This window comes from Ylistrum balloti, unplaced genomic scaffold, assembly GCF_031769215.1.
Source record: "Ylistrum balloti isolate Yb309-2 unplaced genomic scaffold, AGI_CSIRO_Ybal_v1 Utg370008, whole genome shotgun sequence".
Classification (NCBI taxonomy): Eukaryota; Metazoa; Mollusca; class Bivalvia; order Pectinida; family Pectinidae; genus Ylistrum; species Ylistrum balloti.
Genome location: NW_026782082.1, coordinates 157501 through 173085, shown reverse-complemented (window position 1 = coordinate 173085; position 15585 = coordinate 157501). Strand labels below are relative to the sequence as shown.

General features: G+C 37.9%; 1 protein-coding gene across 1 annotated transcript in view; it reads right to left on the bottom strand.

Annotated features, from left to right (window-relative positions):
- Nucleotides 1–2733: 2733 nt before the first annotated feature.
- Nucleotides 2734–15585, bottom strand: part of LOC132548315 (neo-calmodulin-like) — a 15143-nt gene continuing 2291 nt past the window's right edge. The window contains exons 2-6 of the mRNA XM_060212170.1: nucleotides 12427–12468; nucleotides 4399–4429; nucleotides 3916–4059; nucleotides 3062–3316; nucleotides 2734–2765 (exon numbers count right to left, since the gene is read on the bottom strand). Coding sequence (XP_060068153.1) covers nucleotides 2734–2765; nucleotides 3062–3316; nucleotides 3916–4059; nucleotides 4399–4429; nucleotides 12427–12468 — 504 coding nt within the window. The remainder of the gene's footprint in view (nucleotides 2766–3061; nucleotides 3317–3915; nucleotides 4060–4398; nucleotides 4430–12426; nucleotides 12469–15585) is intronic.

Sequence of the window (15585 nt, the reverse complement as noted above, 5' to 3'; positions counted from 1 at the left end):
TGATTTTTGAACATGCTACACAGCACACAGAAGTAATACAAATACAAATTTCATTGTCTTTATTTGAATGACACTGTCTTAATGTTTATTTTGATACATCTAAAATTCGATACTTAATTATAAATCATATCTTATAAAAATATTTTCAAAGCAACACAACGAATATATCACAAAAAGTTAACCTAACAAAAAAAATATGAAACATTCAGAAATTCGTGTTGTCGGGTTTTAGGTTCCTCTCCTGTACATTTATAAAATTCGGATAACGTAAAACTCAAAAAACCCGTGAAAATATTTTACGAGATTGAAAAAAATATTGTTCAGATTATACAACTCCGTAGTGATGCACCGTAAAACAATTAATTTTCGTGGTTATATAATTTTCGATGATTTAATGGGTTCTATTTATCCTCGTTTTCAGAAATTGTCGAACACTTTGCAGCTTTCACAACAGGTAAATTTCGCAATTACTAATTATCCACGAATTAAAAACCCGTGAAATTAGAGCCCCACTGAAATGTTTGATTTCACAGTATATCATCACCCTTCGACATTTGTTTTCCGGGTTAGCTATCAAGATTTGAAAAAAGAAAAACAATAAATTAACATGTTAACAGAATTTTTATGTCAACATTTCCGGAACACAAACAACTTGAGTGATATTGACTTGCCATATGATTTTTTTTCCAGATATTCACCATTCCATTGTTATTTTAACTGTAAAGAAACTTTTAATATCGGCTTATTTTGAGAATAGGAAAATATATTCTAAATATATATGTGAACGTTGGCATTCTTTCTTAAACTAAAATATTATGCACAAAGTATTTAGAGGTCTGTGAGATATCCTGTAGTCGGAGGAGGGGATAACTATACCCCGGTAAAAAAAATCCAGATAAGTTGACAGGCATCTGCTTTATAATTAGATAGAGTGGTTCGGACATTTCACTGTAAATATTGACGAATTCAAATCCTATATTTGAATATTACTAAAATGTATTAAAACAGGATAGAAACGAGAATTTGTTTACTCCACACATGTAAATAAACTAACAAAATTAAATGTAATTGTTTTCATCTACCGCGTTCCATAACGAACAACGAGAAAAATAAAATACATCCGTGTAAATTCAGAATTGTTGTAAATATACTGTTTTAAACACGGAAACGCTCTTAATTTCTTCAAATATATCACATGCTGTTGTTGGTTGCTAAATATATAGATAAGATTTCAAATGTATAAATAGATCTATTTTTATAAATATCACATTGTATAGTGTAAACAATAAATTTATGTTCTAAAATAAGTTATAACATAGCAGAAATGGACACATTGGAAATGTATTACATTCATTTGTCAAAAGATTACACATTCAACAATGAAATTTAAAGTGAGCGCGTACATACACCATCCAACATCGTTTCATCGCAAAACTGACATTAACATCGTTAGATATACTTATATTTGCCCTATTATGACGTCACATGATTGTCTAGATAGTGAAAAACATTTTAAGGAAATTAATTTGAATTTTCGTCTACTTTTACTTTAAAAAAATGAGTTATATGATAAGTAGAACCTTAAACTCGTGTCCAGGAAATATGGAATTTATTAACTCGTTAAGTAATTTAATAAAATGTCACTCGCTTAATGGCTCAATATTCTCAGATTAAAAGACTCGATTGATAAATTCCATATTACATCGTAAAGTCATCCGTTATCAAGATGCACTGTCTACAACACCATAGATATCTTCATTGTGTAATACAATGCCGTATAGTTATCGTGTTATATACATTTCCTGTATAATACCATGTTGTTTTTGCCTTCAGTCTGTACCATACGTGCTATTTATACCATATGGCATGCATGTGCGATGTGTACTATAGCATGAAATATTACACAGAACATTAAAGGATGCACACCGCATGCAAATTTATATTCAAGCTTATCGCAGATTGAAACGAAGGGAAGTAACTCTGTGAGATCAGAATTACATGTCTGCTCTATAATTAACATTCACTTAAACTGTCTTTTGTATTCTTCCGTTTTCGCTTAGGTGATATGAATAAATAAAAAATGTTTAAACTTACTACAAAAAATTGATTTAACAATAAAAGAAGAAGAAATTCCTGGAACGCAGTGATCAACAGAAACACACTAGGACACATTGAACTCCCCCCCCCCCCCCCCCCCCCCCCCCCCCCCCCCCCCCCCCCCCCCCCCACCCCCTTCCCTTTTGATTTTAGCGTCCTCGCATTTCCTGCCTTAAAACGGATATCCCGGTTTAAAAAATGACCCTTTAAAATCATTATCAAAAATTAACTACAGTAAAATCTACATCAAAAACTTTGTTTGATCCGATACCCTTGTACCTACCTAACGCAAATGGTTGTAGCAACGTCAATGGTAAAATACAACAATCAAGGGAGATAACTTGTCAGAACCTAATACTCTCCGTGTACCTCTTAAAATACCTAGGAAACTCGTCAGAACTTAACTGTACATCGCAGATCAGTAAAGAAGGGTGAGACAATATGGTCTGATAATTGAAGTACGTAAAATAAGAGGTAATCCACCCGTAACAGTATGAATTAATACACCAAGCCATGCGGTCAAAAAGCAGAATTCTTATAAAATAAGATTGTTCAGTAGTCTCCCCTGATCCCGTCGTCCTTACTCTTGAACCTTTGTAGAGGAAACGTTCAGATATCGCGTCACATTCCATGTCCTTATAAAGACTCACTCCATATCCTCACGAATTCTGTAAAGAGAATACAATACATTATGTGACGTATGTATTTGTATGTTCCCAAACAATGTCCAAAACAAAACACTGCTTCCGGTTATTAGACCATCATATTTTCGACGGTCGCATATATTGAAAAGAGTTTTCGTAGTTTTTTTCGTTAGTGTTTGTGCTAATTTTACATATTAGCTTTGTATGGGCTAGTCTATGTTCTATGATTTTACTCCGTACTCTGACGTAATGATGTATACAAATCGGGTGACTTCGGCACTTTCCGTAAACAAGACAACTTTACCGATTGAGTGACATACCTTCGTAATTTATTCTTCCGTCGCCATCTACATCAGCCTCGTGTAACATTTCCGCTACTTCATCATCAGTCATAGTTTCACCAAGACGCTTCATCGCGTATTTCAGTTCTTTGCCGTCGATGTAGCCGTTGCCATCCCTGTCAAACACTTTGAAGGCTGAGCGTATAGACGCCTCACTGTCTAAACAGCCCGGGTTCTTCTCCATTTCAGCTTTAATAAATGTCTTGAATTCTTTAAGCTCAATTTTTCCGTTACCTGAAATAAAACAAGAAGAAATAAATGTAAACATATTTCGTTTCACGATATCAACTCTCCTAGACTATTTCGTGACGACATATCAGGGATTTTAATCGTTATGTTATGGAACTAACATGTCCTAGACAATCAATTTTCGCAATATATATTTTTTCTTGCATACGAGCATCGCGAAAATAAATCACCTGCAAGTATTTGTTGATTTGCAGTAAACCAATTTTTCCATCACCGTTAATTAACCAAGGATTAATAAACAAATAAAAAAACAAAGGTTCAAAGAACACCAAGAAAACGACATGCAACATTTACTCATTCAACTTTTTGGGGTGGGGAAGGGGGGTTGTGGTTTTGGGGGGGGGGTTGTACTGTTTTTTGTTGTTGGTTTTTTTTTGTTTTTGAAATGTTTCTTTCGTATTTTTTATACAGAATTTTTGTACCTTTGGGGCTTTTTTAGGGGGAGGGGGTTATTATCATACTTTTTTTTGCGTTCTTGTTCTTGGTTTTAATGAGAGTACGGAAAGAGAGGAAAGCAGGTCGATGGGTGAATGATTTATGTGTCACGTGATCTACTATATCATTTACAACAACTAAATTCTTACCGTTTTTATCAAGGTTCTTCATTGCCGCCTGAACCTCTTTCTTTGTCGGAGACAGACCCATAAAGTTCATCGCCTTCCTCAGCTCACCGAGAGAGATCGAGTTGCTTTTATCTTCGTCAAAAGCATTGAACAGTTCTTTTATCTCTGTGGAACAAAGACAGGAGAAACTCTATAACGATGTTGAGCTATCGAATTTATAACTGTGATTTGAAAATTGTATAATCTATTTATCAAGGCCATGACGAGAACGAGAATGTTAAATTGTTTCATTGCAATTTCTGACTTTTTTTTTACATCTCATTGTTAAAATGGACTGTACCTGTGTCCTGTTTTGAATATGCTTTTTGTATTATTTTTGTATAATGGTGGTTTTTTTCTATAACAAGAATAGAAGTATTACTATCACGTTAGTATCCTCCTTAAATGAAGATGGAAGTCTTAACTATGTTATTATCAAAAGGTTAATGCTCTTCCTTAACTCACCTGTGTCAAGGTTTCTTTCCTTTTTCTTTCCCTGAAATGCATTAAAATAGAACATATACAATGATGTAAGTATACCACGACGTAAGCACAAAATGAAAATCTATAACCATAACACTCAAAACTATCCAGAGAGTCAACACTAAGTGTTAACTAGAACCACTATATCAATATCAATAAATACCACACAGGTCTAAAAATGGAGTAGCAAAACGTATTCTGCTAGGAATACATATAATTCGTTAAGATTTTCATATATCTTATGATATTAATATTGATATCATATCTAAATATATTTTTAATTTAGATATATCTATTTATGCAACAAATAATTGTGAATATTCGTTCGCTTGGTTTATCGGCCCATAAACAGCAAGGGAAGTTTGAGGCAAGATCTCCTTATAAAACGTGTATCTGGTGACTTCCTAAGCGAACAACATACAGGAGGCCCACCGCACACCACACAAATAGTGTGAAGTGTCGTGCCCAAGGAAACAACCACAATACCGACCCACACACACAGGTAGGGGGCATCGAACCACGTACTTCAGATATGAAGTTACTTCAGCCAAACCTCATAGCCGACTGAGTTTATGTGGCCAGTTATTACACGCATGTCAACAACAGTTGGGTCCCGAAGTGTTTCCATATTTCTTTTTCATTGATTGAAATGTAAATCTAGAACATTTTCACGTGAAGTACAAATTACCGGATACATGAATGTCGATTTACTTTCCTAATTCTATTCAAACAAGCACAGTTAGATTATCGGCACGAGCTATAACTAGAAATCAAGCTTGAAGATAAAAACAGGTATTGATTTCGTCATGGTTGTAATTATTCTAAAATCAATACTTGTTTTAAAGATTTAAAAATTAGATTTTTTTTAAATTAAAAAAACGCTGCCGATGTTTGCGATAAGGTGGTTCATACTGACAAGCTCCGAACGAGTCCAGTCCATAACAATGGACATGTTACGGAGATACAATGGACACGTCCGGGAATCGATCACAGGGCTCGAGACCTCTTTAACAGGTACTTAATTGTCCAAGTCTATTGTAGCCGGAACAATGGTGAAATTCAAACACACATAAACATAAAACGAGTAAATATTGAAATGGAATTGTCAAGGACGACCCTGAATAGGAAAAGCTGTCTGGCAATGGAGGGTCAGAATAATTTCATTTCGGATTATCCAAATGACACGTTAATGAATTTTCACATTTGTACGATAACGTCTCTATATAAACGAAGCAGAAAATGTCTTATTGAAGAAAACATAAATGACATCCAAATCCTAGCCATTGTTACGTCAGAGTTGCGGACATAGAAACGGCTCACTGTCCAAATGGCTGTTCCAGTTGATGGAAAACACCGTCGATAATAATTAAACTGGCTGTTTCAGTTGACGGATTACACTGTCGATAATGATTAATTCGTTTTAGTTTTAATCAAGTCAAGATCGATATCAGACATTAATATACATAGAAAATGTAAATATAAACATAGTATTGTCTTGTTATGGCATTCATGGTCGTTATAAATGACTGAGTGTTGAAAGCAATGTTATATTGCGCGCTGAAATATTTTGATATCATACCTGCAAAGCTCTGTCATTTACGACCATAATTTCCACAACAAGACCATTCAAATCTTAAAAAAACCCTAATACTGGGGACATCTTAATTATTTTTTTTACGTTTCGGTTTTTTTTTGTTTTAATTATTATTATTTTGATATAGTGAAACAATTTGACTATTTCAATGTGTCTCGCACAATTTATTTTTCACGTGTCTCGCCTTATCGACTGCTTTTGTATGTCTCACCACATGCACTATTTTTGGTATTCGATGAGTGTTTGAAGTGCCTCGCCAGATCTTCTGATCTGACATTTATACCAGAATATGTCGTGATAGTCCAGCGTACAATATATTGGATACAAGTACATCTTCATGCTGATCAAATCTATGTGAAAATGAGGCCGGGACAGTCACACGAAACATTCTAACAAGCATTCAGATATCCCTATATCTAATGTCAAAGAAGAGGGTGCCAAATTATATGCGAGGCTAAAAAAATATATCACTCTATGCAGGAGTGAAGTGGGTATTGTCTTGTATTTTCATTGGTTCAAATAATGGCGGTTTTAATCAAAGCTTGGAGCAAACACTGAATAAAGAAGGATATCTCTGTCATTCTGAACTATCAAAACATTGGCAAATTTTACTCCTTGAAATGAAAAAAAAAATAAATAACAGTATGCACTTCTACTCTGTGTATGTACTGAACGATTTCGTCATAAAACGTGTCGATATTTTGACAAAAATTAATTTCGAGACAACGAATGACTTTCTGTGCTTTACAGTTCGTGATTGAAAAAAAAATCACTTCGACTCAATGGAATTCAAGCCATTCGATCTAAGATTACAAAGATATAGAACGAAAAAAGTCGGGACATGAAAATTATTTCGAATAAAACGGAATTTCGACTTAGGCGATTTCGAGACAACGAGTTTCAACTGTATGTAGCTTCTCTCCTGCTGCCCACAGTTTGAAATACAAAATATTGACCGTAAATTCATATTTTTATTCCAAAACCCCATAAGATCGATTAAACAGAGAGACAAAGAAATAAACTTCACTGTTTAGTGTCTTTACTTTGAGATAGGGTCAGAAACAAATCGAGTCTGCCTTATCAGTTAACATCTGCCTGGGTATTAGTCACAAAGTGCCCTGTTAAGCGAATATTTCAATTTTAAGTACCAAAACTACTTGACACACAAAATAAAGAAATAACAACCAACACGCGCACATGGACATTGTTTACAATCGAATCCATTTGCCATTTGGTTGTGATAAAGATTAAGTGACATTTTAAGTGTCCGCCTTCTAGCAAGTTTGGAAATGGCTGTTATTTAGATTTAGTTTAAAAGCTGAATGAAATTAAGTCCTGTCTTCCGACTTCACTCTTTCGTGAATTTTCCCTCTCCACCGAACACTCACTCTCCACCGATCACTCACCCTCCACCGACACTCTCTCTCCACCGAACACTCACTCTCCACCGAACAATCTCGCTCCATCGACCACTCACTCTCCACCAAGCACTTACTCACCACCATTCACTCACTCTTCACCGAACACACTCTCCACCGAGCACTCAATCTCCACCGATCACTCACTCTCCACCGATCACATACTCTCCACCGATCACTCACTCACCACTATTCACTCACTTTCCTCCGTACACTCCCTCTCCACCGAGCACTCACTCTCCACCGAACACTCTCTCTCCACCGAACACTCACTCTACACCGAACACTCTCTCTCCATCGACCACTCACTCTCCACTGAGCACTCACTCACCACCGAACACTCACTCTTCACCGAACACACACTCTCCACCGAGCACTCACTCGCCACCGATCACTCACTCTCCACCGACACTCACTCTCCACCGAACACTCACTCTCAACCGACACTCACTCTCCACCGAACACTCACTCTCCATTGATGATTCACTCTCCACCGAACACTCGCTCTCCATTGATGATTCACTCTTCACCGAACACTCACTCTTCACCGATCACTCACTCACCACCATTCACTCATTCTCCTCCGCACTCTCCCTCTCCACCGAGCACTAACTCTCCACCGAACACTCACTCTCCACCGAACACTCACTCTCCACCGAACACTCACTCTATACCGAACACTCACTTCCCACCGAGCAATTCTCTCCACCGAACACTCACTCTCCACCGAACACTCACTCTCCACCGAACACTCACTCTCCACCGAATACTCACACTCCACCGAACACTCACTCGCCACCGAACACTCACTCTCCACCGAACACTCACTCTCCACCGAACACTCACTCGCCACCGAACACCCACTCTCCACCGAACACCCTCTCTCCACCGACCACTCACTCTCCACCGAGCACTCACTCTCCACCATTCACTCACTCTCCACCGAACACTCACTCTCCACCGAACACTCTACACCAAGCACTCACTCTCCACCGATCACTCACTCTCCACCGAACACTCATTCTCCACCGAACACTCACTCTCCACCGCGCACTCTCCATTCTTTGCCCTGCGCTCACTGTCAGTTGAAAATCATTTTCGATCTAACCTTCGCATCTATCAATCCGCATACTTCTAAAGGAGCAAAGAAAAAACAACCCACTTGTCATGCATTTTGATCTTTTAAACAGTAAGGTATTTCTCTAGGGACAGTTAAAAGTTTCAAGAGATTTCAAATATTTCCACGTAAACGAGAGGCGGGAAACCACGCCCCATTACAGTCAAATATAAGTCGCCAGACAGTCACGTCACATACATCCTTAAATAAACCTTATCTTACATCTTATTTCACTATCTGTGTCTATTTAACGGAAATGGGACACGCTGCCTTCGTTCTATAGCCAACTGTGGGTCAGAGCTCTAATTTTCACGACCGTTTGAAAAAAAGAAAGAAAAATAAAATAAAAAAAAAAAACAAACAAAAAAAAAAAAAAAAAACAAAAACTTCAAAACGTCTGTTTGAATTCGATGGTACATTATGATATCCGTGAGTTTTTCTGGGGAATAAACTGTTATGCTTTCTTCTGTCAGTGAGATCCGGCCATCATCACCGAGTCTTGATAATTAAGTTCTGATGTGTACGGTGCTGTATTTGCTCGTGTCACTGTGTCCCGGGTATCATCACCGAGTTCTGGTGTGTGTGGTATTTACTCGTGTCATTGTGTTCCGGTTATCATCATCAAGTTCCGGTGTGTACGGTGTGCTATTTACTCGTGTCATTGTGTTCCGGTTATCATCACCAAGTTCCGGTGTTTACGGTGTGCTATTTACTCGTGTCATTGTGTTCCGGTTATCATCACCAAGTTCCGGTGTTTACGGTGTGCTATTTACTCGTGTCATTGTGTTCCGGTTATCATCACCAAGTTCCGGTGTTTACGGTGTGCTATTTACTCGTGTCATTGTGTTCCGGTTATCATCACCAAGTTCCGGTGTGTACGTTGTGCTATTTACTCGTGTCATTGTGTTCCGGTTATCATCACCAAGTTCAGATGTGTACGGTGTGTTATTTACTCGTGTCGTTTAGTTCCGGGTACGATAACCGAGTTCAGATGTGTACGGTGTGTTATTTACTCGTGTCACAGATCATGATCTTAAATTTTAAGCGATTGAGACAAAAAAGATCCTGTCTATTTTACTAATGCTCAACAAATTTTTGTTATAACTCCATATAAACAAGTCGCTTTTTTGACACGTGACTGCTAATATAAACAACAGCGCGGTTCATTATATACATTGGGTTAAAAATCTATAATTCCGTATCAAAAATCCTGTTCAAATACTGGGCGTTATGAAATAAAATGTAAATATTTACTGAAGCGAAGGAAATATTTTACAAGTTAAGGATATCCCGGGATCAATTAAAGCGATTTATGTTGAAAGGACGATGTACCGTAAGGGTCATCTAGAACCTACATAGGCTAGGTCATTCGATACAATAAAGGACCATGTGCCGTAACTGCCATTTTCATTTTTCAACTCACCTTCTTAGTCATTTTTAAACTTATGAATTTGTTAAATTTTTTCAACGAAAATGGCATTTTTTCTGTATAGGAGGTTCATCCAGGTCCACGGAAATGAGTGTGTGGGTGGGTGAGGGGAGGGAGATGATTTATTTACAATATTTGAAGCATCCTTAAAGCTTTGAAGTAAATGCATTATCTTATTACTATTTATAGTTCAGATGTACTGTCTCTTGGCTATAGGATGCAGACTTAATGAGGGAAAATTCATGTAATTAAGATTACTCTTTTTTCCTTGTTATAAAGATAGATTTAAAACTTTTATATTATGACTTCAAAAAATACTACGTTTTTGAAGAAAAACTATGCAAATTGTCAAAGAAAGAAAAATTAAGTGAAATAGCAATACAGCGTTAAAAATTTTATTCAAATATTTCAAGTGAAGAACGCGAACGCTTTGATATAAATGGTCAATTGTGTGTTTTTTCTGAATTCTCTGATAAAATATCAGTACACTAGTACTTCTCTTTTGTTTAAAAATATACCTTGGCTTCTTATCATATAAAAGTTGTTTACGTGTGGATGTGAGGTAATCGGGCTATCTATTTCATGACACTTCGAATTACAACTAGAGGCAACATAGCTATAACATCGCTTGTATGGATCGAACCATACACCTCGGATCTTCACCTGAAATGTCTGACGTTCTACCTACTGATCCTACACTACGATGGACATAACGACGGCGGTGGCAAAGTGGCGGCGGAGGCGAAGGCGGAGGTGGAGGCGGAGGTAGAGGCGGCGACGGAAATGAATAAATAATCTATGAGAACAACATCCTAACTACGATTTCCAGATGGTGGCACGGCGGCAGCGGTGGCGGAGGTGGTTTCTAGGGCGGCGGAGATGGTTTCTGGGGCGGCGGAGATGGCCGAGCGACAAACGAATGAATCTATGATAACATCAGTCTGACTACGATTTCTAAACACGTCCCATTGACAGAGAGAAGTGGTCTTTTATCAAGTCCTATCGAGGGAGACATACGCCCTCGTTATCAGTCTAATTCACACTCACACGCCCCTCTTCTGGTTGATTTCTTGTAAAATGTCCAATCGTTCATTTGATAAAAACAACTATTGCTTCTAATTAAACATCAGAATTAAAACGTCACAATACTTGTAATCAATCTATATCATGATTTGTCGATTAGGCAAAGCCAATACAAACTACCCTTACACGGCACGTCATCCACATAATCGTAAATGATGAATTACGGAGAATGTCCGTTTATCGACATACCAGTAATCCTTATCAAAAACTTCAGTTGTATTGGCGTGTTTATTCAAACTTTTGTTGGCGGCGTACTTTGGTACCGCACTTTTACTCATTGCTTAAGGTTAATAACGAACTTGGACTTACTGCCCACGTGAATTTGTCGGTTTTTTTTAATTAGTCTGGACTACCCAGCTGTAGGAAATGACATCAAGCCGGGAAGCAATTCTGCGAACGACTGGTATCCTTCAGTGATAGATACACCAATAACACTCTATATCAGTATACTATATACTTTTATGTACTTGTTACACGTAGTCATCAACCAATGGAGCACAATGCTGGCAGTTTATCGTAAAATACTTCTCCAATCAAACAGATGCTGCCTTTCTGGGTTATTCTGCGACCAATCAGTGATAAGCCTAATTGTGTTCAGGAAGATACTTTCAATGTCAGTTTCATATTGTATTTTGTCTTGTTTTTAATGTGATCTGCATTCGCCTGGGATTATTTCTATCATATTTGATCAATACTAGTATAGTAATTTCACAGAAAATGAAAATTGACATTTAAATCCACTATGTGACCCGTTTTGGGGTGCCGTGACCAGGCAATCTAGATTCTGTAGTGCCAATACTTTGGAAAGTATAAATCTTGGCTCCTTTTTTGCCAAGTTATTGTAAAGGTGGTTAAACAAAGTTTTCATGTAATTTCAAAATTAGAAATATATTTCAAGTAAAAATGGAATCGCCGTAAAATTATGTGTCTGTTGTCTACTTTGTCTGCTTTTAACATTATTTTCAGCTTCAGACATTTTTTTTAAACAATTACAAAATTCTTCTATTTTCACTGAAGCGTATAGTCTGTAAGAACTTCCTCACGAAGAAATGTTCATTTTAACCCCATCCCACTGTGACTCCATATTGTTTAGAAACCCACACAAAATATATTTTACTATAGCAAGCTACATGCAGATGACCTTAAAGTACTTTCTCACAAAATAACAGGGCTGTCACTGATTGGCCGCATAATGACCAAATCTGGTATCACTTATTTCAGCCGGAAAGGAAAAATAATTCTTACGTCATATTTAACTCCCTAGACTTAACATATCAATCTTATCATAAGAACGAGATTGGTTGTTCTTTAATTTTGTCTTTCTGACAATATTTTAACATTTTTTCTTGATAAAAACTTAGTGCGTTACCTTTGGCTTCGCTTCACTGGCCGCCATTTTGACCTGCTCCTTCTGAAACAAAGTAAAATGTGAGGTTGAAAGTTTTATGTAGAGAAGTCCTAGTTATATTGAAAGCTGTAAGTTTGTTTCCTCTAATGGGTTATTCCCAGGAACTTCAACATTGATAGATAACCATTAAACTCTCAGCACAACAGGAAAAACGTCTCAAAAAATATATCAGTAGAGTTCCATCCACGACATTCCAGGGGTTAAAATAGGTTACGATCTCTTCACTAAGAAGAGCAGGATTTGAACAAACACCCATGGCTTGTGCAGATAGTATGGGCCAACATTTAATATATATCAAGATCAAGCATTGGAGCGTCTTTATTCAGGATTCCCCAGTCCCTTCTAAAGATCCGGGCCGGCTGTGAGAGAGTGTACCGGATTGACAGTGCCTTTGACACACCAGAAGCGGAATGGTCATTCCCTGCCCTCGCCCCTCCTTCTCGTGGTTTCTGAACACTGATGAACATCTGTGAAAGCAGACATTATATCTGCTAACCAACCAATCACAAGACCGAGTATCACAAGCATTTCATCAGCAGATAGCGCAAGCCAGTTAAGTGTGAGATTTTCTTTTTTATTAATCTGACTTAATTAATGAGTAAAACAGAAGGCAAAATAATGCTCAAGTGTAATCAGATTGACCTTGATATTTCGTAAATGGTGGTCGCAATACCTCAATAGGTTGAGCAGCGGGTTTAACTACACCAGGAAGAGATCTGAGGTGTGTGAACAAGGCACTTTACCGTAAAACATAATGTATAACATGCGACGACCCTCTCGCATAGTATTCACTAAGGTTTTTACCAGCTGCTACAAGGCTTAAAGTGACACTGGCAGATCACGGAGCGATAAACACAACAAACAATAAACAAAATGTGAAGGTAACATTTTTCCTAGTCAAGAAATGTTATCATTTTTTAGAGAGAAAAGTTATTATGTCGATTAGGAAGTTTTAAGACAAGTGACTTGTACGTTGTGTAATTTGGGGATTGTAATGGCAGAACGAGTATCCACGATCACTTAAGATACTGAATGCCTTTTATCCGTTTTGATATCGTATGTATACAGTGTAATAAATACTTTTCCTCGTAGTTAGTGTACTCTCCTGGATTTTACGATGTGTTATAAATAGTACTTTAGGTACCATATGTCACGCCCGAGATATGTTGTGGACTGAATCAAATCACTGTTGATTTAAATCTTTAACTTTCTGCGTGTTGTAGGGTCTAGAGTCTTTATGAAATATGATCCCTAGCGGAAAATATTTTTGTTGGTTACACTCCCACTTACTTAGAGGTCGGTTCAGAGGTGGGTTTAGGGCAACTGAGTAGACCATTTAAAAATAAGATTTGATATTCATAATATACACAACTTGAGCCTGTGTTTGGTAGGTGAAGTAAGACTTTTCTTCCATCTCGATGGCTGTATAAAAAAACGCCTAGCAGGAGTTTTATCTCTTGATGTTTTTATGGTTTACACGACGCTGAGTTGACAATCCCCAACGAAGGTAATTTGTGTATGTAACCAACACTAAATAGCTCATTTTTGTAACGTAGACACTACGACAAAGACGGAAATGACGACGTCTCACATCGTTATTAAACTTAATTGATGCACCGAGGGGGGGATGTGAACAAAAGAAAGATTAATACACACACAATTGGAATAAGGCAAACTGTTACAGAACGGTAACCGGTACATTTATAGTGTGGAGGTCTCGGGCACGAAACTCGACTGGTACATTTATAGTGTGGAGATCTCGGGCAGGAAACTCGACTGGTACATTTATAGTGTGGAGGTCTCGGGCACGAAACTCGACTGGTACATTTATAGTATAGAGTTCTCGGCCAGGAAACTCGACTGGTACATTTATAGTGTGGAGATCTCGGGCACGAAACTCAACTGGTACATTTATAGTGTGTAAGTCTCGGGCACGAAACTCGACTGGTACATTTATAGTGTGGAGATCTCGGGCACGAAACTCGACTGGTACATTTATAGTATAGAGGTCTCGGGCACGAAACTCGACTGGTACATTTATAGTGTGGAGGTCTCGGCCAGGAAACTCGACTGGTACATTTATAGTGTGGAGATCTCGGCCAGGAAACTCGACTGGTACATTTATAGTGTGTAAGTCTCGGGCACGAAACTCGACTGGTACATTTATAGTGTGGAGGTCTCGGGCACGAAACTCGACTGGTACATTTATAGTGTGGAAGTCTCGGGCACTAAACTCGACTGGTACATTTATAGTGTGTAAGTCTCGGGCACGAAACTCGACTGGTACATTTATAGTGTGGAAGTCTCGGGCACGAAACTCGACTGGTACATTTATAGTATAGAGGTCTCGGGCACGAAACTCGACTGGTACATTTATAGTGTGTAAGTCTCGGGCACGAAACTCGACTGGTACATTTATAGTGTGGAAGTCTCGGGCACGAAACTCGACTGGTACATTTATAGTATAGAGGTCTCGGGCACGAAACTCGACTGGTACATTTATAGTGTGTAAGTCTCGGGCACGAAACTCGACTGGTACATTTATAGTGTGGAGGTCTTGTGATTTAGTGTTTTTAAAATAGAAGATATATATGAAAAACTTGATTCCGTCACACAAAACTCAAAGCAAATCATGTACATCTACATACAGCGTTCGGAAAAAGAAACGTGTTAATGTGAGAAAATACGAATTTATTGAAAAGGAGGATTGCTAGAAATCGATATTAAGGACGTGTTAACGATACCATTCTGGATGAATGGGCACGCTCAATTGTAATCAAATGTCATGTACAGGCTAAGTGGACGAAATCCCGTGCGACAACCTAAACAAACACTAATATCTCTTCAGTTACGATCGAAATCAATTCACCACAAGGAAAGTGAATTCTCAGTGTCCTTATAAATAATTGTGACCCTGCGATATCAGAATGACAATACGATAGCATAACATCTGTTGAGAGCGGGTTTGACGTTGACAAATCCAATGATATGCATCATTAGTAATACTGGTAAAGATGCACCCCGGGGATATAACATAAGTATTACTGGTATAGACAGACCCCAGGGGAGATATAACATAGACAGACCCCGGGGGAGATATAACATAAGTAATACTGGTAT